We start from the raw sequence: 22,820 nt of genomic DNA, 5'->3' as shown, positions 1-22,820 counted from the left end.
ATGTGAGGACAGTTGTAGGTGTGAGGACCGGTCAAAAGTGTGAGGACAGGTCAAAAATAACTTTTTCAGCCCTCTGGGTAGTCCCTATGCACAAAATGCTGTAACAGGCATAAATGATGACCGGTCATCATTTATGCCTGTTGCAGCATTTTTAATAACCATGTCACTCATGTCACAACTGCGGTGCTTCATGTGACCGGGTGGGCATGTCCAGGTGGTCATGTGACATAGCTTCTTTGTCCTAATGACTGTTTGCTGCAATGTTCCTAAGTGTGAAAAAACGGTCATAAATCACTTTTTCAGTGCCATGCTTGTTAAACCAATTACCAGAACAAATCCATTCTCCCTCCCTTTCTCTCCATCTCTTTCTCCCCCTTTTTCTCCTTAATCTCTTTCTCCCTCCCTCTCTTTCTCTCCTTCATCTTTCTCCCCCTTTCTCTCCTTCTCCCTCCCTCTCTTTCTCCCCCTTTCTCTCCTTAATCTTTCTCCCTCCCTCTTTCTCTCCTTCATCTTTCTCCCCCTTCTCTCAATCTTTCTCTCCTTAATCTCTCCTTCTCCCTCCCTCTTCTCTCCTTAATCTTTCTCCTCCTCTTTCTCCTTCATCTTTCTCCCCTTCTCTCAATCTTTCTCCTTAATCTCCTTCTCCCTCCTCTTTCTCCTCCCTCTTTCTCTCAATCTTTCTCTCCTTAATCTCTCCTTCTCCCTCTTTCTCCCCTTTCTCTCTTCATCTTTCTCCCCTTTCTCTCAATCTTTCTCTCCTTAATCTCTCTTTTTCCCTCCTTCTCTTTCTCTCCATCTTTCTCCCCCCTTTCTCTTCTCCATCTTTCTCCCCCTTCTATCCTTCATCTCTCTTTCTCTCCTTCATCATTTTCTGCCCCCCTCTTTCTCTCCATCACTCTTTCTCCAGATGGGGTAGGGTAGGCTGGCGCTGTGTGGGTGGGAGGCGGCCGCAGGACAGTCCTGCTGGGTGGGCGGCAGGCCGAGGCGACTGACACACGCTTCGCTGCCCACCCGATCCAAACTCCTCGCTGGCCGCGCTTTAATCGCTGGCTAGAGAGACGCTTGGATGCAGGCAGGCTTGTCGGCGGCCGCGTGGTGCTTGGATCGGGTGGGCAGCAAGGTGCATGGATCGGGTGCCCACCCGATTCAAGTGCCACGTGGCCACCGACAGACACCGGTAAGTAATGGTGGGGAGGGGAGGGGCAAGTGGCAGAGCGAACTGACAATTTAACAAACGGTTCGGCCGAACTGCCTAGAACCGACAGAATCCCACCACTGATCCTGCCCATTTTACGACCTTTCTTGCCACAGTTGTTAAGTGAATCCTTGCAGTTCTTAAGTAAGCACAGGTAGTCCTTGACTTAACAACAGTTTGCTTAGTGACCATCTGAAGTTACAATGGCACTGAAAAAAGTTACTTAGGACCGCTTTTCACACTTATGACCGTTGCAGCATCGCTGTGCTCACGTGATCAAAAGACGCTTAGCAATTGACTCGCATTTATGATGGTGGCAGTGTCCTGGGGTCACGTGATCCCCTTTTGTGACGGCCAAAGTCCAGGGGGAAGCCGGATTCACTTAACGACAAGGTGACTAACTGAACTGCAGTGATTCACTTAACAACCGTGGTGAGAAAGGTCATAAAATGGAGCAAAATCCAATTTACTTAGCCGCGTAAATCTCGGGCTCAACAGTCGTAAATTGAGGACTCCCCGTAATAGGGTTGTTAGGCGAATCTGGCATCCCCCTTGACTTTGTTTCGCAAAACAGGCTGACATGACCCCCGGAACACTGCACCCGTCATAACTGTGAGTCAGCTGCCAAGTGTCTGAATTTTAATCCTGCGATCCTGGGGACGCCGCGTCGGTCGTAAGCGCGAAAAACGATCACGTCCCTTTTTTCGGTACCGTTCCAGTGACCGACGGTCATTCAGCGTGTCAAAAACAATCGAGAGTCCCTTTTCTTCAGGGCTGTCGTAACTTTGAACGGCCGCTAAGAGAACTGCCGCCAGCCGAGGACGATCCGGTGCTAACTTAACGGCTGCAGGAATTCGCTTAACGGCCGTGGGTGAGGGAAGTTCGTTAAGACGGGACAAAAACTTCGCCAAAGGCCCTCCTCCCTTCGCCAAAATTTCTCGGCGGCCAACGTTGCTCAGCCTGGCGATGGGGGTCGGGAACAAATCCGTGCAAAATAGGCGAAGGAGCGCATTAAATAGCCCGTTTCCCCCCCCCACCCTTTGTTGAGTTGCAGACATGCCCGCCCCTCCCCCCACCAAAACCAGCCAGGGGTTCAAGTTTCCTTCAATAAATAATTCAGCAATAAATAGGAAGTCCTGCAAAAGCAGAAGGGAGCCATTTGGGGCTGGAAGAGGTGGGTGGGCGAGGAGGGGAGGGGAGGGGAGGGGGAATTGGGGGTCCAGGGAGGACCATCAAGGCTGCGTTTCTCGTCGTCTTGACAAGCTCCCGCCTTGCGAAGGGGTCCGGGGCGACCCTCCCGCCGTCTGACTCTTCTGGGAGGCGGCCACTTGGGACGGGGGCCTCTTCTTCACCAGGGAGGCCTTGGTTCTGCTGCGGAAAACCTTACTGGGGTCCAGCTTGTTGACGAAGGAAGCGTCGGCCGCTTCCCACAGCTGCTCCGTGTTGACCGTGATGGGTTTGTACATGTTGAACCATTGCTGGAAGAGGGAAGAGAGAGTCAGGCCAAGGGTCTGGGGAGGGGGGGTCGGGGAGCCGTGGCGGGTGGGGGTGGGGTGCGTGGGAAGGGACCCAGGGGAATCCCAGCTAATTCGTCTCCCTCGGGGCTCCCTCTGAGCTTGGGTGTTTTTCCTGCAGACGTTTCATGACCCGACTAGGTAACGTTATCAGTGCCAGAAGGGAATTGCATTTGTGGAGAGGGGGAGGAGGAGGAGGACTGTGGGGTCCTTGGTGCTCTCTGCGCATGGGTATTTTCCTCCAGACGTTTCATGACCCAACTAGGTAACGTCATCAGTGCTGGAAGGGAGAGGAGGAGGAGGGCTGTGGGGTCCTTGGTGCTCTCTTCAGCTTGGATCAAAACAGACGAAACCTTCCCCTGACAGGAATTAGGGAGAAACTTCCCGACAGAGCAATTAACCAGTGGAACATCTTCCCACCAGAAATTGTGGGCGCTCCATCACTGGAGGCTTTTAAGAAGAGCTTGGACGGCCACGTGTCTGGAATAGTATACGGGATCTCCTGCTTGAGCAGAGGGGGCTGGACTAGAAGACCTCCAAGGTCCCTCCTGACTCTTGTTATTCTGCCTCCAAAGGGGAGATTGGCAGCTTCAGCCAGGCTTCCGGGGGGCTGCCCTCACCTTGGCCTGGGGGCTCAGGCCGTAACCGGTGAAGATGTATTGCCACTGGGGGAGCCCCAGGTGCGTGATCATAAGCCGGTAGTAAGCGGTGAAGGATTTGGTGAGGAAGTGCCAGTAAAGGGCTCGGTCCAGGAACCAGATTTCCGATTCGGGACTGACAACTAAAGTGGAAACAGAAGAGAGTTAGGAAAACTGATTGGAAAATATTTTCTTTCTGCAGCAAAACTTAACTGCCTACATTCAGACATTCCAGCCCCATTTTCACTGACAGCTCACAAATGCAAACCCAGAATATTTGTATTCTGATCCAACTCCCCAAACACGACAAACCCTTTGAAGCTAACTCAGTTTCTCTCTCACCGCAGGCTAACAAATCTGTCTGGCAGGGAGAGGAATAGTAGTTTGCCACATCTATTCATCTTCACCTCCTGCCTTTTATCCCCAGAGCTAGGGTGGGGCTTTGCTAGCAGCGGTGGCTCTTCCTTCTCAAGGATCGGCCGGCCCATAGATTTCCACTGTTCTCCTCTCCTCTGCCTTCTGTGCATCAGGCACTGGACCCAGCTGTTCCTCCTCTTCCTCATCAGCCACCTCCAGACCTGGGGGCTGTTGCCTCTCCATCTAAGGGCTGGTGGACGGCCCAGGCTCCGCCCCTCTCTCTCTGATGCTGACCTTGACTCCCATGCCGCCTCCGCCTCCTCTGATTTGGCCGCCGGAGGGGCCAACGGCCAACAGGCCACAACAATTTGGCTGAGTTAACCGTGGCTCAGTTCGTTGGGGATGAAAAATCTCCCTGGGAGACAGTGAGTTCTAGTTCCATTTTAGGCATGAAATCTGGATGGGTGACTTCGGGCTAATCACCAGGAGAGAGTGAGTTCTAGTCCTGCTTTAGGCGTGAAATCCAGATGGGTGACTTTGAGCCAATCACCAGGAGACAGTGAGTTCTAGTTCCGCCTTAGGTATGAAATCCGGATGGGTGACTTTGAGCCAATCACCAGGAGACTGTGAAATTCCAATCCCGCCTTAGACACGAATGTTGGTTGAGTAACCTTAGGCCAGTCACATGCTCAGGACCTCACAGGGTTGTTGTTATGGGCAGCCAGAGGAAGACATGTTGGATATGCAACTAACTAAGGGCATGTCCACCTTCCCCAAAACTGGCCAGCCAATCAAACCCCTAGAATTTCCCACCTTGTCCCCCTCAACGTCTACTAAGGTCTCGGCTTCCCCACTGTTTGGGATCCCTCTTTCTTGTGAAGGCTCCCCCCCCCCAATGATTGTTGAAGTAAACTATGATTCTTCTCGCCGCTGCGCTATTTCTGACTTTTCTACAACTGTCCAGCTTTTGACTGGGTTCTGACCCAGCCTTAACCGCGATTTGTGGCTTAAGGTTAGCAGCGGTTGGATTCATCCAAACCCCGAAACCCGGAAGCTGTGGTCTACAAACCATGATGACTCTCCTCGCGTCATAAAATTTAGATTCTGGTTAGCAACATACCCGGTTTGGTGTTCTTGTAGACGAGGCAAACTTTCCCGCTGCCTGCACAGGAGTCTAATTCGAATATCGCACAGCGGGTGTCCAGGTGAGGCCTCTTCGGTTGTTCCTTGTTACCTGTGGAAGAAAGAGCTAAGAAAACAGACAAAGATTCCCCTGACCAGGGATTAAGGAGAAACTTCCCTAACAGTGAGAACAATTAACCAGTGGAACGCCTTGCCACCAGAAGTTGAGGGTGCTCCGACACTGGAGTTCCAAAGGTGCTTTTTTGTTTTCAAGAGGGAACTGGACTTTCTTGCTTTTTCTTTGAAGGCGTTTCGCTTTCTCATCCAAGAAGCTTCTTCAGCTCCGACTGGATGTTGGGGAAGGAAAGGATTTTATGTTCCTTGCAGACAGCCGGTCATTTGCATCCTTTTAGAGGGTCCTTGAGGCCACTTGGAGGTTTGTGGTAGTCCTCAGGGTCACCTGAGTCGTGCAAATGGGTGTGAACAACTCCACAACACAGTCCTTTCAAGCAGTTCCAAGGAGGCTTCACATCCGTTTGCACTACTACTAGATTATTTATTTATTTATTATTTATTTATTAATCAAACTTATATACCGCACCATCTCCCGTAGGACTCAGGGCGGTTCACAGGCATATTAAAAACAATATAATAAATACACATTAAAAACCCAATTAAAACTAAATATTATCATAGCCAGATCACTAAAAACGGTAAAAAACGGTTAAAAACCCCATTAAAATTTAGCTAAAACATTTTATTCTTAGGCTAGCCCAGCGTGCTGAAATAATAAAGTCTTCAGTTCACGTCTGAAGGTCTGGAGGTCGGGGAGTTGTCGTAATCCCGGAGGAAGCTCGTTCCACAGGATGACTTTGGAGGTCATTTAGTCTAACCCCTTGCTCGAGCAGGAGACCCTATAACACCCCAGACAAGCGGTTGTCCAATCTCTTCTTAAAAGCCTCCAGTGTTGGAGCATTCACAACTTCTGGAGGCAAGTTGTTCCACTGGTTAATTGTTCTCACTGTTAGGAAATTTCTGCCCAATTCCAGGTTGCTTCTCTCCTTGATTAGTTTCCATCCGTTGCTTCTTGCTCTGGCTTTCAGATGCCTTTATATAAAAATAATACTTTATTTTTATATAAAGTCCAGATATATTTCACAAGAAGAGTCCTCCGCTTCTCTGCCTGTAATAAATACCTTATGTCACCAGACTTCAAATTTTGGGCTTAGACGCTTAGAACTACACCAATTTTGGTCTGACCTAGGCATAGTACATAAAATTATCTATCACAATGTCCTACCTGTCAATGACTACTTCAGCTTCAACCACAACAATACACGAGCAAATAATAGATACAAACTCAAGGTAAACCGCTCCAAACTCGACTGTAAAAAATATGATTTCAGCAACAGAGTGGTCAATGCCTGGAATGCTCTACCTGACTCTGTGGTTTCTTCCCCAAACCCCCAAAACTTTAAGCTTAAACTGTCTACTGTTGACCTCACCCCATTCCTAAGAGGTCTGTAAGGGGCGTGCATAAGCGCACCAGCGTGCCTACAGTCCCTGTCCTAATATTCCTTTTTTACTTACTCTTTTCATGTATCCAAATTACATTTATACTTTTACCTGTTATCTTATATGTGATTGACAAATAAATAATAGAAAAATAAAAATAAAAATAAATAAATAAAAGTGGGATAAAAATCTAATATAATAATATATTTTGGAAATGTATAATACGTTCTGGAAAATAATATATTCTGGAAAAATGAAAAGGTACCAACAGAGGAAGAAATAATCAAGAAAATTCTGGACTGTGCGGAGAAGGATAAATTAATGAAAAAAAGAAAAGAAAAGAAAAGAAAAGAAAAGAAAAGAAAAGGAAGAGACAGAATATTATCAAGTATGGCCCAAGTGGGACGATTGGTCAGAGAATAGGAAAAGTAAATACGAATAAATGATGGAGAAGAGAAGGTGGTAAATGTATAAAATATTTTCAATGAATAAAACTAGATATAAAGGGACGATAAAGATAAGGAGGGAGAGAAATGGGGAATACAGAAAGCAGGAAGTATGTGGAATGAAACTGACACGTAAATAGAAAACACATATTATGTATTTGTGTTATATGTTTTGTTGTGTTGTTGTAGTAAAATTAATAAAAAATGTGGATATATCCCCCCAGAAATCTGATCTAATACTACTACTACTACTACTAAATAACCTCTGTCCTAAACAGCTTTTGATCTTCGTGTCAGCGAAGCAAAGAGGGTGGAAGAGGATTTTATAAGTGTGTGTGTGTGTGTGTGTCTTTCTCTCTCTTTCTCCCTGTGTGTTTGTGGGTGTGTGGGTGTGTATGTATACCTTCCTCCTCATCAGAGTCTTCCAGGTCAGCCAGGGTTGGCGCGCTGGGCAAAGTATACGCCGGTGAAACGCTGAGACGGTTCAGCTTGGAGATGCTGTTAATCGTCATGCAGCCCAGGGAAACTGGGTTATCTTAAAGAGAAAAGAACCTGGTTTGGGCAATACGCAACACCCAGAGCTTAAATCCCAACATTGTTAAGAGACCCCACACACCCACTCCATGGTCTGCATTTCCTGCGTTGGATGAGAGAGCTCATCTTTCTCCTTCTGTCCTGGTCACTTTTTTACAGAGGCACGATCGAGAGCGTTTTAACAAACCGCATCCCTGTTAGGTTTGGTGACCGCAGCGCCTCAGGTAGAAAGTCCCTACAGAGAGTGGTGAGGACAGCAGAGAAGATTTATGAAAGTTTTGCCAAAAAACGGCATTTACTTCTGGTTTTCTGCAAAAATACCCCATAGCAAACAATGGGTTCCTTTAAACAAAGCAGTCACGTTTAATCTTGTTTTGCGGCCATTGTTAAATGCATCACCATAATCTTTAGGGAGTTGCTAAGCAACTGTGGACTCAAATAATGAGCATTGGTGATTTGCTTAAGGACCGCAGCAACAAAAAGCTCATAGACAGGTCTTCCTAGACTTACGACCACCATTGAGCCCGAAATCTCCATGGCTAAGCAGCACCCTTGTTAAGTGAGCTCTGCCCCATTTTACAAAGTTTCTTGATACAGTCGTTAAGTGAATCACTGCCGTTTTGTCAAGTGAGCAACACGGTTGTTAAGTGAATCCGGACTCCTGATGGACTTGGCATGTCAGGTGATCATAAAAAGGGATCACGCGACCCCAGGACCCTGCAACCGTCATAAATGTGAACCATTTGGCAAGCGTCCAGATTTTGATTATATGACCAGACAATGGACGCAAGGGTGAAAAATGTTCGCAAGTTCCTTTTTCCAGTGTTGTTGTAATTTCAAACGGTCACTAAACGAATGGTTGTAATCTGTAATCGGGTAATTACTATCTGTAATCGGGTCTGGCACAATACGACTCGTTTTACGACTGATACAACCTTCGTGGGTAGGCTCCATTATGGCTGTAAGTCCAGGGTTACCTGGAGTCCTTTCCAAACTGGGAACAGAAATAGACTTCCTTGAATTAGAATGCTAGAATCAAAAGACCGGATAGGGACCTTGGAGGTCTTCTAGTCCAGGGGTCTGCAAACTTGGATCTTTTAAGACTTGTGGACTTCAACTCTCAGAGTTCCTCAGCCAGCAAGCATCACTCTAGGACAGGGGGAGTTGAAGTCCACAAGTCTTAAAAGAGCCAAGTTTGCAGACCCCTGTTCTAGTCTAACCCATTGACCAAACAGCGAGTTGTTCTTCCATCCCGGATGATTAGCTGTCCGGTCTTTTCTTAAAAACCTCGAGCGATGGAGAACCCGTCTAGATAAGGCCGAAACAGATCAATGACCTGGGATGAAGAAGTGGGGCCGGAGATCCTTACCATCAAACTTGACGTTCCAGGTCATTCGGAAGCCGTCTGTCATGAGGTAGAAGTTCTTCAGATCTTCCGGTAGGACACAGGCGTTTTTCTGCAAGTGAAGATGGGGAAGTCGGGGTGGGGTGGGGTGGGGACGACAAAAACAGAAAGCTGTTAGGATTGAGAAGTGGGATGTGTGACATTCTGCAGCCTACACACCGGAAGAAAGGCAGGTGTAGACCGGGGTGAAATCCATTAGGTTCTGAAGGTTCTGGAGAACCGGTAGCGGAAATTTTGAGCAGTTTGGAGAACCGGCAAATACCATCTCTGGCTGGCCCCAGAGTGGGGAGAAAACGGGAATTTTGAAATATCCTTTCCCTGGAGTGGGGAGGGAATGGAGATTTTGCAGTATCCTTCCCCTGGAGTGGGGAGGGAATGGGGATTTTGCAGTATCCTTCCCCTGGAGTGGGGAGGGAATGGGGATTTTGCAGTATCCTTCCCCTGGAGTGGGGAGGGAATGGAGATTTTGCAGTATCCTTCCCCTGGAGTGGGAAGGGAATGGAGATTTTGCAGTATCCTTCCCCTGGAGTGGGGAGGGAATGGGGATTTTGCAGTATCCTTCCCCTGGAGTGGGGAGGGAATGGGGATTTTGCAGTATCCTTCCCCTGGAATGGGGAGGGAATGGGGATTTTGCAGTATCCTTCCCCTGGAGTGGGAAGGGAATGGAGATTTTGCAGTATCCTTCCCCTGGAGTGGGGTGGGAATGGAGATTTTGCAGTATCCTTCCCCTGGAGTGGGAGGGAATGGGGATTTTGCAGTATCCTTCCCCTGGAGTGGGAGGGAATGGGGATTTTGCAGTATCCTTCCTCTGGAATGGGAGGGAATGGGGATTTTGCAGTATCGTTCCCCTGGAGTGGGGAGGGAATGGGGATTTTGCAGTATCGTTCCCCTGGAGTGGGACGGGAATGGGGATTTTGCAGTATCCTTCCCCTGGAGTGGGACGGGAATGGAGATTTTGCAGTATCGTTCCCCTGGAGTGGGGAGGGAATGGGGATTTTGCAGTATCGTTCCCCTGGAGTGGGGAGGGAATGGGGATTTTGCAGTATCCTTCCCCTGGAGTGGGACGGGAATGGAGATTTTGCAGTATCCTTCCCCTGGAGTGGGGAGGGTATGGAGATTTTGCAGTATCCTTCCCCTGGAGTGGGGAGGGTATGGAGATTTTGCAGTATCCTTCCCCTGGAGTGGGGAGGGTATGGAGATTTTGTAGTATTCTTTCCCTGGAGTGGGGTGGGAATGGGGATTTTGCAGTATCCTTCCCCCTGGAGTGGGGAGGGAATGGGGACTTTGCAGTATCCTTCCCCCTGGAGTGGGGAGGGAATGGAGATTTTGCAGTATCCTTCCCCCTGGAGTGGGGAGGGAATGGGGATTTTGCAGTATCCTTCCCCCTGGAGTGGGGAGGGAATGGGGATTTTGCAGTATCCTTCCCCCAGGAGTGGGGAGGGAATGGGGATTTTGCAGTATCCTTCCCCCTGGAGTGGGGAGGGAATGGAGATTTTGCAGTATCCTTCCCCCTGGAGTGGGGTAGGAATGGAGTTTTTGCAGTATCTTTTCCCTGCCACGCCCACCGAGCCACACTACGCCCACCAAGCCACGTCAACAGAACCGGTAGTAAAAAAATATGGATTTCACTACTGGCTTAGACTACTCTGGAGAAGGTGACCCTGGATAACACTTACTAGCAGTAACTGTGAGAGGGATCTTGGAGTCTTAGTGGGCAACCAGCTAAATATGAGCTAGTGATGTGCGGTGGCAGCCAAAAAAGCCAACGCAATCCTAAACTGCATTAACAGAGGGATACAATCAAGATCAAGTAGTAGTACCACTCTATAAAGCCTTAGTAAGACCACACCTAGAATACTGCATCCAGTTTTGGTCACCACACTATAAAAAAGATGTTGATACTCTAGAAAGAGTGCAGAGAAGAGCAACCAGGATGATGAGGGGACTGGAGGCTAAAACATACGAAGAACAGTTGCAGGAACTGGGCATGGCTAGTCTAGTGAAGAGAAGGACCAGGGGAGACAGGATAGCAGTCTTCCAGTATTTGAGGGGCTGCCATAGAGAGGAGCGGAACAAGCTATTTTCCAAAGGCCAGACAAGGAATAATGGATGGAATTTAATCAAGGAGAGAAGCAACTTTGAATTGAGAAATTTCTTGACAGGGTGAACAATTAATCAGTGGAAAAACTTGCCTTCAGAAGTTGTGGGTGCTCCATCACTGAGGTTTTTAAGAAGAGACTGGGCAGCCTTTTGTCTGGAATGGTAGAGGGTCTCTTGCTTAAAAAGGGGGTAGGACTAGAAGACCTCCAAGGTCCCTTCCAGCTCTATTCTGATTTTGACATTCTGATTCTGACATGATAGCAGTCTTCCAATATTGGAGGGTCTGCCATAAAGACGAGGGGGTCAAGACAAGACAAGAAGCAATGGATCAAAGCCAACCAAGGAGAGAAGCAACCTAGAACTAAGGAGAAATTTCCTGACATTGAGAACAGTTCACCGGTGGAACGACTTGCCACCAGTAGTTGTGAGTGCTCCATCACTAGAAGTTTCTAAGAAGAGCCATTTGTCCAAAAAGATTTAAGGGCTCCTGCTTGAGCAGGAAGCCCTCCAAGGTACAGATTACAGATTACAGATCGGTCACACAAGAAGAGCAAGGTATCCAAAAAGAGAAGCCACCTTCTGATTGGTGATTCAATTGTAAGGGATGTAAATTTAGGAAAGGATATGGAGGTTTTGAAAGACGTCAGGTGTCTACCTGGTGCTACTGCCAGCAGAGACAAGAGACGTATTCTTAAGATAGTCAAGAATGCCAGTAAGGATTCTGATGTTGATGCTATTATACACCTTGGCACAAATGATCTGTCCCAAAAGGATGTGCTTTCTGTGCAGAATGATTTCCAGAGCTTAGGGTATGAACTTAATAGCATAGGTTGTAGGCTTAACTTTTCAGAGGTTTTACCAGTACATAAGGAACAAAAAGGTAAAGGCCAGCGTGTAGTGGAGTTTAATGTGTGGCTAAAGGAGTGGTGTAAAAGGAAGGCTTTGGTTTTATTAGTCATGATGTCTGCAACTGGTCCAATGAAAAATTGTACAAAGAGATGGATTGCATCCATCAAAGAAAGGGACTGAGTTACTTAGCAATACATTCACAGATTTTCTGGATAAACATTTAAACTGAACAGTGGGGACAGAGAATTAACTGATATAGAAAATTTCTGTCCCCAGCAATCGAAAACTAAAAGGGTTATCAGTGCATGTAACATAGATGTCTGTATGGGTAAGACTATCAACCATGCTATCAAGCAAAACCAAGCATTTAACAGTGAGTGCCATACCATGTGCACTAAACCAACAGGTGGCAAGAAAGTAGGGGCAGTCAACACAGGTTATGTAGACAGTAAACACAAGATCAATCCAAATGGACTCAAATGTCTATACACCAATGCACAGAGTATGAGGAATAAACAGGGTGAATTAGAAATCCAAGTAAATGAGGGTAGATATGATATTGTTGCCATTACGGAAACTTGGTGGGATGAAACTGACAAATGGAACATACAGCTAGAGGGATATAAATTATTTAAAAGAAATAGACCAAATAAAAGAGGAGGTGGAGTTGCACTATATATAAGAAATAACTACATCTCTACAGAAATAGAGCACAACAATGATGAAAATCATCTTGAATGTATTTGGGTCAATATAAAAGGGTGAAAACGATATTGCCATAGGTCTATACTATAGGCCACCCAACCAAACAGAGGAAGTAGATGAACTTTTTGCTAGTCAGCTAACTAAGGTATGTAGGAAGCACATCACAGTAGTAATGGGGATTTTAACTACCCTGACATCAACTGGGAAACAAACTCTGCACCAAGTGGAAGATCCAACAGGTTCCTAACAAACCTAGCAGACAACTTTGTTTCCCAAAAATAGAGAAGGCGACAAGGATCAGCCATATTGGACTTAATTCTCACTAACAGAGATGAAATGATAGAAGGTGTTGAAGCTACAGGAACCTTGGGGCAAGTGACCACGCAATATTGGAATTCAACATTAAGCAAATACAAGTAGTAGAACAAAGTCAAACTAGAGTCTTGGACTTTAAGAGAGCTAATTTCAATAAACTTAGAGAGATCTTGAGAAGGATTCAATGGATGAGAATCCTCAGGGGGAAAACAACTCAAGAAGCTTGGGAAATTTTGAAAAGTGAGATTATAAAAGCACAGTCTAACACAATACCAATGAAGAAGAAAATAGTAGATCACAAAAGAAACCAGCATGGATGCATAAAGAACTATCTGACAAATTGAAAGACAAAAGGACAAATATAAAAAGTGGAAAGAGGGGCAAATAACTAAGGCAGAATATCAGCAAATAGCCGAGCCTGTAAAGATGAAGTGAGGAAAGCTAAGGCTCACAATGAACAAAGGCTAGCGACAAAAGTAAAAATAATAAAAAGCTTCTTCCAACATGTTAAAAACAAGAAAAAGTCAAGGAAACAATTGGCCCATTGCTGGGAGAAAGTGGCAAGAAGATGACAAGCAACAGGGAGAAAGCAGATCTACTTAACTCATATTTTGCATCTGTCTTTACACAAAAGGAAAAACAATCCAACCTATCAAAAACAGCACTACAAAAACAGATTAGAAACACAAGTTAAAATAGGGAAGAAAATGGTAAGTGAACACCTGTCTACCCTAGACGAGTTCAAATCACCAGGACCGGATGGATTACACCCCAAGGTTCTGAAGGAACTGGCAGACGTGATCTCAGAACCACTGAACTATATCTTTCAAAGATCCTGGAGCACAGGGAGCTGCCAGAGGACTGGAAAAGAGCTGATGTAGTTCCCATCTTCAAAAAGGAAAAACAGATCCAGGAAACTACAGACCTATCAGTCTGACCTCAATACCGGGAAGATTCTGGAAAAGATAATCAAGCAACGAATCACCGAACACCTAGAAGCAAACAAAGTAATAACCAAAATCCAACATGGGTTTGTCAAAATCAGATCATGCCAGACTAATCTTATCGCATTCTTTGACAAAATGACAAAATTAGTAGACCAGAGGAATGCTGTTGATATAATTTACTTGGACTTCAGTAAAGCATTTGATAAAGTAGACCATAACCTACTACTAGATAAAGTAGAAAATGTGGGTTAGACAGCACCACCACCAGATGGATTCGTAACTGGCTGACCAACCGCACTCAACGTGTAGTCCTCAACGGAACTACATCCACATGGAGGGAAGTATGCAGTGGAGTACCCCAAGGCTCTGTTTTAGGCCCAGTACTCTTCAACATCTTCATCAATGACTTGGACGAGGGATAGATGGGGAACTCATCAAATTTGCAGATGACACCAAGCTGGCAGGAATAGCCAACACTCCAGAAGATAGGCTCAAGTTAGAGTGAGATCTTGACAGACTTGTACATTGGGCGCTATCTAACAAAATGAAATTCAACAGTGAAAAAGTAAGGTTCTACATTTAGGCCAAAAACAAAATGCACCAGTACCGTATATGTGGTACCTTGCTCAATAGTAGTAACTGTGAGAGGGATCTTGGAGTCCTAGTGGATAACCATCTAGATATGAGCCAGCAGTGTGCAGCAGCTGTTAAAAAAGCCAACACAGTTCTGGGCTGCATAAACAGAGGGATAGAATCAAGATCACGTGAAGTGCTAGTACCACTTTATAATGCCTTGGTAAGGCCACACTTGGAATATTGCATCCAGTTTTGGTGCCACGATGTAAAAAGATGTTGAGACTCTAGAAAGAGTGCAGAGAAGAGCAACAAAGATGATTAGGGACTGGAGGATAAAACATATGAAGAACGGTTGCAGGAACTGGGTATGTCTAGTTTAACAAAAGAAGGACTAGGGGAGACATGATAGCAGTGTTCCAATATCTCAGGGGCTGCCACAGAGAAGTGGGAGTTGGGCTGTTCTCCAGAGCACCTGAGGGTAGAACAAGAAGCAATGGGTGGAAACTGATCAAGGAAAGAAGCAACTTAGAACTAAGGAGAAATTTCCTGACAGTTAGAACAATTAATAAGTGGAACGACTTGCCTTCAGAAGTTGTGAATGCTCCAACACTGGAAATTTTTAAGAAAATGTTGGATAACCATCTGACTGAGATGGTGTAGGGTTTCCTGCCTGGGCAGGGGGTTGGACTAGAAGGCCTCCAAGGTCCCTTCCAACTCTGATGTTATGTTATGTTATGTTATGTTAAAAGGTCCCTTTCAATTCTATTATTTTGCTTGGTTCGGCCCTGACATTCTTCAAAGTTTTATCCTGAAATAGCCAAAGGTTGTGTTTGCCGTGGCTATATTTTCTCTCCGTTGACCTTCTGGCATTCTTAAAGACTGGAATGAACGCTGACCCCTTTGAACTGGCAGGCCCCTTAGCTTAGTGGCCATCCAGCTATCTTTGATCAGTTCTCAGCTGTCCGGACAACTGCCCACTATCCATTCTTGGCTGGATTCTCCTGGCCACCTAAATGATGTGCTCCTCAAATTCTGCCTTTGGAAAACTACAGGCTGCAGAGGTGGTTGTTGTAAAAACTCAAGAGGAAAAAAAAATTGGCCTGAGTTAGAGAGAGAGAGAAATCTGAGAACAGGTAAGAAGGTTGAGCTTTTCCCCAGTTTCGGTTAAATTAAATTCCTAACAGACAGAAAGCAGCAGGTGAAGCTAAGCAGAATCCCATCAAATACCTGTACAATTAGCACCCCAAGGCTGTGTGCTCTCCCCACTTGCCTGACATAGTGTAAGCCGCCCTGAGTCTTTGGAGAAGGGCGGGATATAAATGCAAATAAAATAAATAAAATAAATAAATCTGTTAAACTACTGAAGTTCACAGATGACACAACAATGATTGCTCTCATTCGAGACAATGATGAATCTGCATACAGACGGGAGATCGAACGACTAGCCTTGTGGTGTGACCGAAACAATCTGGAACTAAACACACTCAAAACTGTAGAAATGGTGGTAGACTTTAGGAGAAAGCCTCCCATACTTCCACCTTTCACAATACTAGACAACACAGTATCAACAGTACAGACCTTCAAATTTCTAGGTCCTGTCATATCTCAGGATCTAAAATGGACAGCTAACATTAAAAAAGAACAACAAAGAATGTTCTTTCTGCGCCAACTCAGAAAACTCAAACTGCCCAAGGAGCTGCTGATCCAGTTCTACAGAGGAATTATTGAGTCTGTCATTTGCACCTCTATAACTGTCAGGTTCAGTTCTGCAACCCAACAAGAAAAACACAGACTTCAGAGGATAATGGAGATGGAGCCCCCCGTGGCTCCCGTATAACACCCATCCTGCGCAGGCTGCACTGGCTACCTGTGGCTTTCCGGGTGCGCTTCAAGGTGTTGGTGACCACCTTTAAAGCGCTCCATGGCATTGGGCCGGGTTACTTACGGGACCGCCTACTGCTACCGAATATCTCTCACCGACCCGTGCGCTCTCACAGAGAGGGTCTCCTCAGGGTGCCGTCAAGCTGGCGGCAATGTCGTCTGGCGACGCCCAGGAAGGGCCTTCTCTGTGGGGCCCCCACCCTCTGGAATGAACTACCCCGGTCTTCGTCAGCTGGACCTCCGGACCTTCCGCTGGGCTTAAAACACATTTATTTAATTGTGCAGGGCTGAGCTAAATTTTAAATTTTAAATTACTGGTTTTTAAATTGGCTTTTATTTTATATTTTTAATTTTAAATTAATAGGCGTTTAGAATAAGTTTTTTAACTGTTTTTATATTTCTTACATTGTATTTATGTGTTTTAAATGCCTGTACACCGCCCTGAGTCCTTCGGGAGATAGGGCGGTATATAAATTTGATAAATAAAATAAAATAAAATAAATAATAATTAGAACTGCAGAAAAAATAATTGCTACCAACCTGCCTTCCATTGAGGACCTGCATACTGCACGAATCAAGAAGAGGGCCGTGAAAATATTTACAGACCCCTCGCATCCTGGATATAAACTGTTTCAACTCCTACCCTCAAAACGACGCTATAGAGCACTGCACACCAGAACAACTAGACACAAGGACAGTTTTTCCCCGAAGGCCATCACTCTGCTAAACAAATAATTCCATCAACACTGTCAAACTATTTACTAAATCTGCACTACTATTAATCTTCTCATCATTCCTATCACTCATCTCCTCCCACTTATGACTGTATGACTGTAACCTTGTTGCTTGTATCCCTATAATTTATACTGACTGTTTCCTAATATGATTTGATTGGTTATTTGTTCCCTATGACTATCATTAAATGTTGTACCTTAGAATTCTTGATGAACGTATCTTTTCTTTTATGTACACTGAGAGCATATGCACCAAGACAAATTCCTTGTGTGTCCAATCATACTTGGCCAATAAAATTCTATTCTATTCTATTCTATTCTATTCTATTCTATTCTATTCTATTCTATTCTATTCTATTCTATTCTATTCTATTCTATTAATTTTGGATTCACAAATTTCCTGCAATTTTCTTTTTGAATTTGTTCATTTGTTTGTACACAGTGGGCATTTTAAAAATTAGCAATTTAATCCTGCACCAAGAGTTTCATTCACACCTTTTCAGGTCTCTTCCTCACCTCTTCTCACCTGTTGAATTGACTGCAGGCAGCTGGTGGAGGGAAAATGAAGGGAAACTCTGACCTCTAGTGGCAAAAAGTGGGAAGGGAAAAGTGATGCTTTTTAGAGGCGTTTTGACTCCTGGGTGCAATTTATTTACCTGTATCCCGCCTTTATTATTTTGAAACATTAATTCAAGAGGGTGAAGATATCCAGCACAACTTCCTGCTTCTATTTTCTCCCTAACAACAACCCAGTGAGGTGGGTTGGGTTGTCCAGGGACTGGTTGAAGATCACCCAGCCGGCTTTCATGCCTAAAAAGGACTAGAACTCACAGTCTCCTGGTGATCGGCTCAAACTCACGCAGCCAGCATTCATGGCTCACCGACTCCTAGCAATTGGCCCAAAGTCACCCAGCTGGCATTCATACCTAAGGCTGAACTAGAACTCACCATCTCCTGGTGATTGGCTCAAAGTCACCCAGCTGACTTTCATGACTAAGGCGGGACTAGAACTCCCTATCTCCTAGTGATTGGCTGAAAGTCCCCCCAATCAACTTCCATCCCTAAGGTGGAACTAGAACTCACAGTCTCCTGGTGATTAGCCCAAAGTCACCCAGCTGGCATTCATATCTAAGGTGGGACTAGAACTCCCTATCTCCTAGTGATTGGCTGAAAGTCCCCCCAATCAACTTCCATCCCTAAGGCGGAACTAGAACTCACAGTCTCCTGGTGATTAGTCCAAAGTCACTCAGCTAGCTTTCATACCTAAGGCAGGATTAGAACTCACCATCTCCTGGTGATTGGCTCAAGGTCACCCTGCCAGCTTTCACGCCTAAGGCGGAACTAGAACTCCCTGTCTCCTAGTGATTGGCCGAAAGTCCCCCCAGCCAATTTTCATCCCTAAGGCGGAACTATAACTCACTGTCTCCTGGTAATTGGCCCAGTCACCCAGCTGTCTTTCAAGCCTATGGCAGAACTAGAACTCACCGTCTCCTGGTGATTAGTCCAAAGTCACTCAGCTAGCTTTCATGCCTAAGGCAGGACTAGAACTCACCATCTCCTGGTGATTGGCTCAAAGTCACCCAGCTGACTTTCATGACTAAGGCGGGACTAGAACTCACCATCTCCTGGTGATTGGCTCAAGGTCACCCTGCCAGCTTTCACGCCTAAGGTGGAACTAGAACTCACCATCTCCTGGTGATTGGCCCAAAATCACCCCAGCCAACTTTCATCCCTAAGGCGGAATTATAACTCACTGTCTCCTGGTAATTGGTCCAGTCACCCAGCTGTCTTTCAAGCCTATGGCAGAACTAGAACTCACCGTCTCCTGGTGATTGGCCCATAGTCACCCAGCTAGCTTTCATACCTAAGGCAGGACTAGAACTCACCATCTCCTGGTGATTAGCCCAAAGTCACCCAGCTGGCTTTCATGCCTAAGGCGGGACTAGAACTCACCATCTCCTGGTGATTGGCCCAAAGTCACCCAGCTGGCTTTCATGCCTAAGGCAGGACTAGAACTCACCATCTCCTGGTGATTAGCCCAAAGTCACCCAGCTGGCTTTCATGCCTAAGGCAGAACTAGAAGTCACCATCTCCTTGTGATTAGCCCAAAGTCATCCAGCTAGCTTTCATGCCTAAGGCAGGACTAGAACTCACCATCTCCTGGTGATTGGCCCAAAGTCACCCAGCTGGCTTTCATGACTAAGGTGGGACTAGAACTCAGCATCTCCTGGTGATTGGCTCAAGGTCACCCTGCCAGCTTTCACGCCTAAGGTGGAACTAGAACTCCCTGTCTCCTAGTGATTGGCCGAAAGTCCCCCCAGCCAACTTTCATCCCTAAGGCGGAATTATAACTCACTGTCTCCTGGTAATTGGTCCAGTCACCCAGCTGTCTTTCAAGCCTGTGGCAGAACTAGAACTCACCGTCTCCTGGTGATTGGCCCATAGTCACCCAGCTAGCTTTCATACCTAAGGCAGGACTAGAACTCACCATCTCCTGGTGATTAGCCCAAAGTCACCCAGCTGGCTTTCATGCCTAAGGCGGGACTAGAACTCACCATCTCCTGGTGATTGGCCCAAAGTCACCCAGCTGGCTTTCATGCCTAAGGCAGGACTAGAACTCACCATCTCCTGGTGATTAGCCCAAAGTCACCCAGCTGGCTTTCATGCCTAAGGCAGAACTAGAAGTCACCATCTCCTTGTGATTAGCCCAAAGTCATCCAGCTAGCTTTCATGCCTAAGGCAGGACTAGAACTCACCATCTCCTGGTGATTGGCCCAAAGTCACCCAGCTGGCTTTCATGCCTAAACCCGGACTAGAACTCACCATGTCCTTGTTTTTAGCTTGGTGCTTTAACCACTAGTCCACACTGACTCTCAGTTGTGCAAGAGAGCAGACTAAATGCAAACGGAGGCCCCAGTACCTGTTCCCAGGAGACGATTGCGTGTCGCTCGGCCGGTTCTTTTTCTACAAACATCACTTCTGTAACTCCTGGAGAGGTTTCTACAACGACAGACAACACAAAAAAACAAAACAAAAAAACCCCCCAGACATTGAGTTGCCAAAGAACAATTTGGAAACGGAAGGAGAAGTAGGGGGAAAAAAAACCTGGGAAAATTTTCATACATTTTGAAAAAAAAAGGAACAAACCTGAATTTCTCTTTTCACTCTTGCAAATACATTATGGCAAGAAAAAAAAAGTGATTTTTTTTTTTTGGAATGATACTAAAATATCTATGCCTTTTACAGGAATTCAGGTTGCCATTTTTTTCAGATAATAGAAGATAACTTTTTTCAGCCCAACTCATCACACAGGGTGGTGGTTGTGGGGAATTTCTACTGACACAACCACCCTGCGATATAGGCCTGGTTAAGTGAAAACTACAGGTTCAAAGATCCCCACAGATGGCAGAGATTGGACTAGAATATCAGCCACTCAACCCAATCCAGGGCTTTAAGCACTACATCACAGTGGCCATATCCTATAGTTCGCAGAGACAGATATGGGGATAATGGGAGATGTAGTCCAAACACAGAGAGCACCTGGATAGGGAAGGTTGAAAGAAATCATTAGAAATTCCACATCCTGATGACAGGTAGTCCTTGCTTTACGACCGCAATTGCGAACCTAATTTCCGTTGCTAAACAAGGGGGGTGTTAAGTCTTTCCTCATTTTATGACCGTTTTTGCCATGGTTGTTAAGTGAATCAAATGGTCGTTTAGCAGATCTAGCGTCCTTCGTTGACTTTGATTATGAGAAGCCAGTTGGGAAAGTCACAAAAGGTAATCATGTGATCACAGGACCCTGCAACCGTCCTAAATACATGCCTGGATTTTAATCTCTGATACAACGATGGTCATAAGTGCGAGGACCAAGTTGTTAAAGTCATTTTTTCCCCCCCAGTGACGCTGTGACTTCGAAGAGTCGCTACACGAATGGCTCCAATAAAGGAGAATACTGTAGCTCTGGGCTGAAATGAAGGGAAGAGGTAGTCCTCAAACTTACGACCCCAACCGAGTCCAAAGTTTATGTTGCTAAGTGAGAAATTTGTTAAGCGAGTCGTCCCCCCCCCCGTTTTATAACTTTTCTTGCCACCGTTGTTAAGTGAATTCCTGCAGTTGTTAAATTAGTAATCTGGTTGTTAAATGAGTTTGGCTTCCCCATGGACTTTGCGCGGCAGAAGGTTGCAAAAAGAGGATCACGTGACCCTTCCACCCCCCCGGGATGCCACGACCGTCATAAAAGGGAGTCAGCGGTCAAGCATCCAAATGTAAATAACGCGAGATGGGGAGGCTGCAATGGACATAACAGCGAACAATGGTGTCTGATGAGCTACTTTTTTTCAGGGATAAAAAAAAGTAAAACAAAAAGTAGCAGTATTTATTTATTTATAATTACATTTCTATACCGCACCATCTCCCGAAGGACTCAGGGCGGTGTACAACCAATATTAAAATACACATAACACTATAATATAAATATAATAAATAAACACTATTTAAAAACAATTTAAAAACAAATATTTAGTGGCCAAATCACTAAAATGGTTGAAGACCGATTAAAAACCCATTAAAATTTCACTAAAATACATTCTTAGGCTAGTCCCTAATATAGGGACTATATAGTCCCTATATAAGGGACTATATAGGACTATATAGGACTATATATCCCCTATATAGGGGACTATATAGTCCCCTATATAAAAAATAATAATAAAAATGAAGTAAAAACTAAAAATATATCAGATAAAAATCAAATAAAATGAAACATAAAATGATAAAAATAATGAATAAAAGCAAGGCCAAAAAGTAAAACAAAAAAAAGTAAAACAATGATAAAAATGAAGTAAAAACTAAAAATACATCAGGTAAAAATCAAATAAAAACTAAACATAAAATAAAATGATAAAAACAATGAATACGAACAAGGCAAAAAAGTAAAACAAAAAGTAAAAATAAAATGATAAAACTAAAGTAAAAACTAAAAATATATCAGATAAAAATCAAATAAAAACTAAACATAAAATAAAATGATAACAATAATGAATAAAAACAAGGCCAAAAAGTAAAACAAAAAGTAACAATGATAAAAATGAAGTAAAAACTAAAAATACATCAGGTAAAAATCAAATAAAAACGAAACATAAAATAAAATGATAAAAACAATGAATACGAACAAGGCAAAAAAGTAAAACACAAAGTAACAATAAAATAATAAAAATAAAGTAAAAACTAAAAATATATCACAACAAAAATCAAATAAAGACTAAACATAAAGTAAAATGATAACAATGAAAGTAAAAACAAAAAGGAAAAATAAAATGATAAAAATAAATAAGATAAAAATAAAACCGAAAAATAAAAATAGAATATTAAAATCAAATTTAAATGTACAAAGAACCAAGGTCTCCATGAGGGCATCCCAGCTGGAATCTTCAGACCAGGAATGCAAAATCTAACTACTTTTCCCCCCCTTCGCTTTGCATTCTTAACCCTAACCGGTAAGGATGGACGGGAGACCACCAGGAGATCCCCAATGGGAAAATACAAGTCCACAAGCCTCGTGAGGAGCAGTTTGAGCCAAAGCTGGGAGAGTCTGAAAAGCCACCCCCTATCCCCATCATTTCCCCTGGAAAAGCGAGTCCTCTCTTCTTGCCGCCCGCGGAACTCCCTGCCACTTGATACTGGCAGAACCGGCCGGACCGTCTCCCTGGCAACGGGAAAGGGGCGGGACCCGGCTGCCACTCACCCAGGAGGCGGGTCACCCCGAGGGTGAGCTTCTCCAGGTAGGGCTTCATCCCTTGCAGACCCCGGTCCTCCATCTCCCCAGCAGCAAAAAAACCCCAACCCACCCCGCAAAGCCACCCGGCGGAAATCTTTTGTCCCCTCTCGCCACCCTTAAGAACACCCCCCTCCCCTCACGCCGCATCAATTCGACCCGTTCGTTTACTCGCGATGCTTGACGGGAGTCGTAGTCCCGCTCGGGAGAC

General features: G+C 45.0%; 1 protein-coding gene across 2 annotated transcripts; it reads right to left on the bottom strand.

Moving 5' to 3' along the window:
* Positions 1–766: 766 nt before the first annotated feature.
* Positions 767–22,689, bottom strand: TPGS2 (tubulin polyglutamylase complex subunit 2). Of its 2 annotated transcripts, XM_058171945.1 has the most exons (7): positions 22,580–22,689; positions 19,754–19,833; positions 8,691–8,778; positions 7,191–7,322; positions 4,825–4,938; positions 3,330–3,490; positions 767–2,673 (listed from the first exon to the last, which is right to left on the bottom strand). In XM_058171945.1, exons 1-7 carry the CDS (start codon positions 22,650–22,652, stop codon positions 2,428–2,430), a joined length of 894 nt encoding a protein of 297 aa, XP_058027928.1. In that variant the 5' UTR covers positions 22,653–22,689; the 3' UTR covers positions 767–2,427. The 2 variants fall into 2 exon arrangements, with proteins under 2 accessions (XP_058027928.1, XP_058027929.1); XM_058171946.1 differs by lacking the exons at positions 19,754–19,833; positions 22,580–22,689 and adding an exon at positions 16,640–17,250.
* Positions 22,690–22,820: the final 131 nt, after the last annotated feature.

Source organism: Ahaetulla prasina, chromosome 2, assembly GCF_028640845.1.
Source record: "Ahaetulla prasina isolate Xishuangbanna chromosome 2, ASM2864084v1, whole genome shotgun sequence".
In the NCBI taxonomy this organism is placed as follows: Eukaryota; Metazoa; Chordata; class Lepidosauria; order Squamata; family Colubridae; genus Ahaetulla; species Ahaetulla prasina.
Note: the sequence above shows the minus strand (reverse complement) of the source record. Positions and strands in the feature narration are given on the sequence as shown.

Bases quoted from the DNA above. Each gene is read 5' to 3' on its own strand.
- TPGS2 (XM_058171945.1), bottom strand. From the start codon at position 22,652: ATGGAGGACCGGGGTCTGCAAGGGATGAAGCCCTACCTGGAGAAGCTC. The intron at 8,779-19,753 runs GTACTGGGGCCT...CTTCACTTGCAG, and splicing joins CAATCGTCTCCTGGGAACAG to AAAAACGCCTGTGTCCTACC. The intron at 7,323-8,690 runs GTAAGGATCTCC...TTTCTCTTTAAG, and splicing joins CTGGAACGTCAAGTTTGATG to ATAACCCAGTTTCCCTGGGC.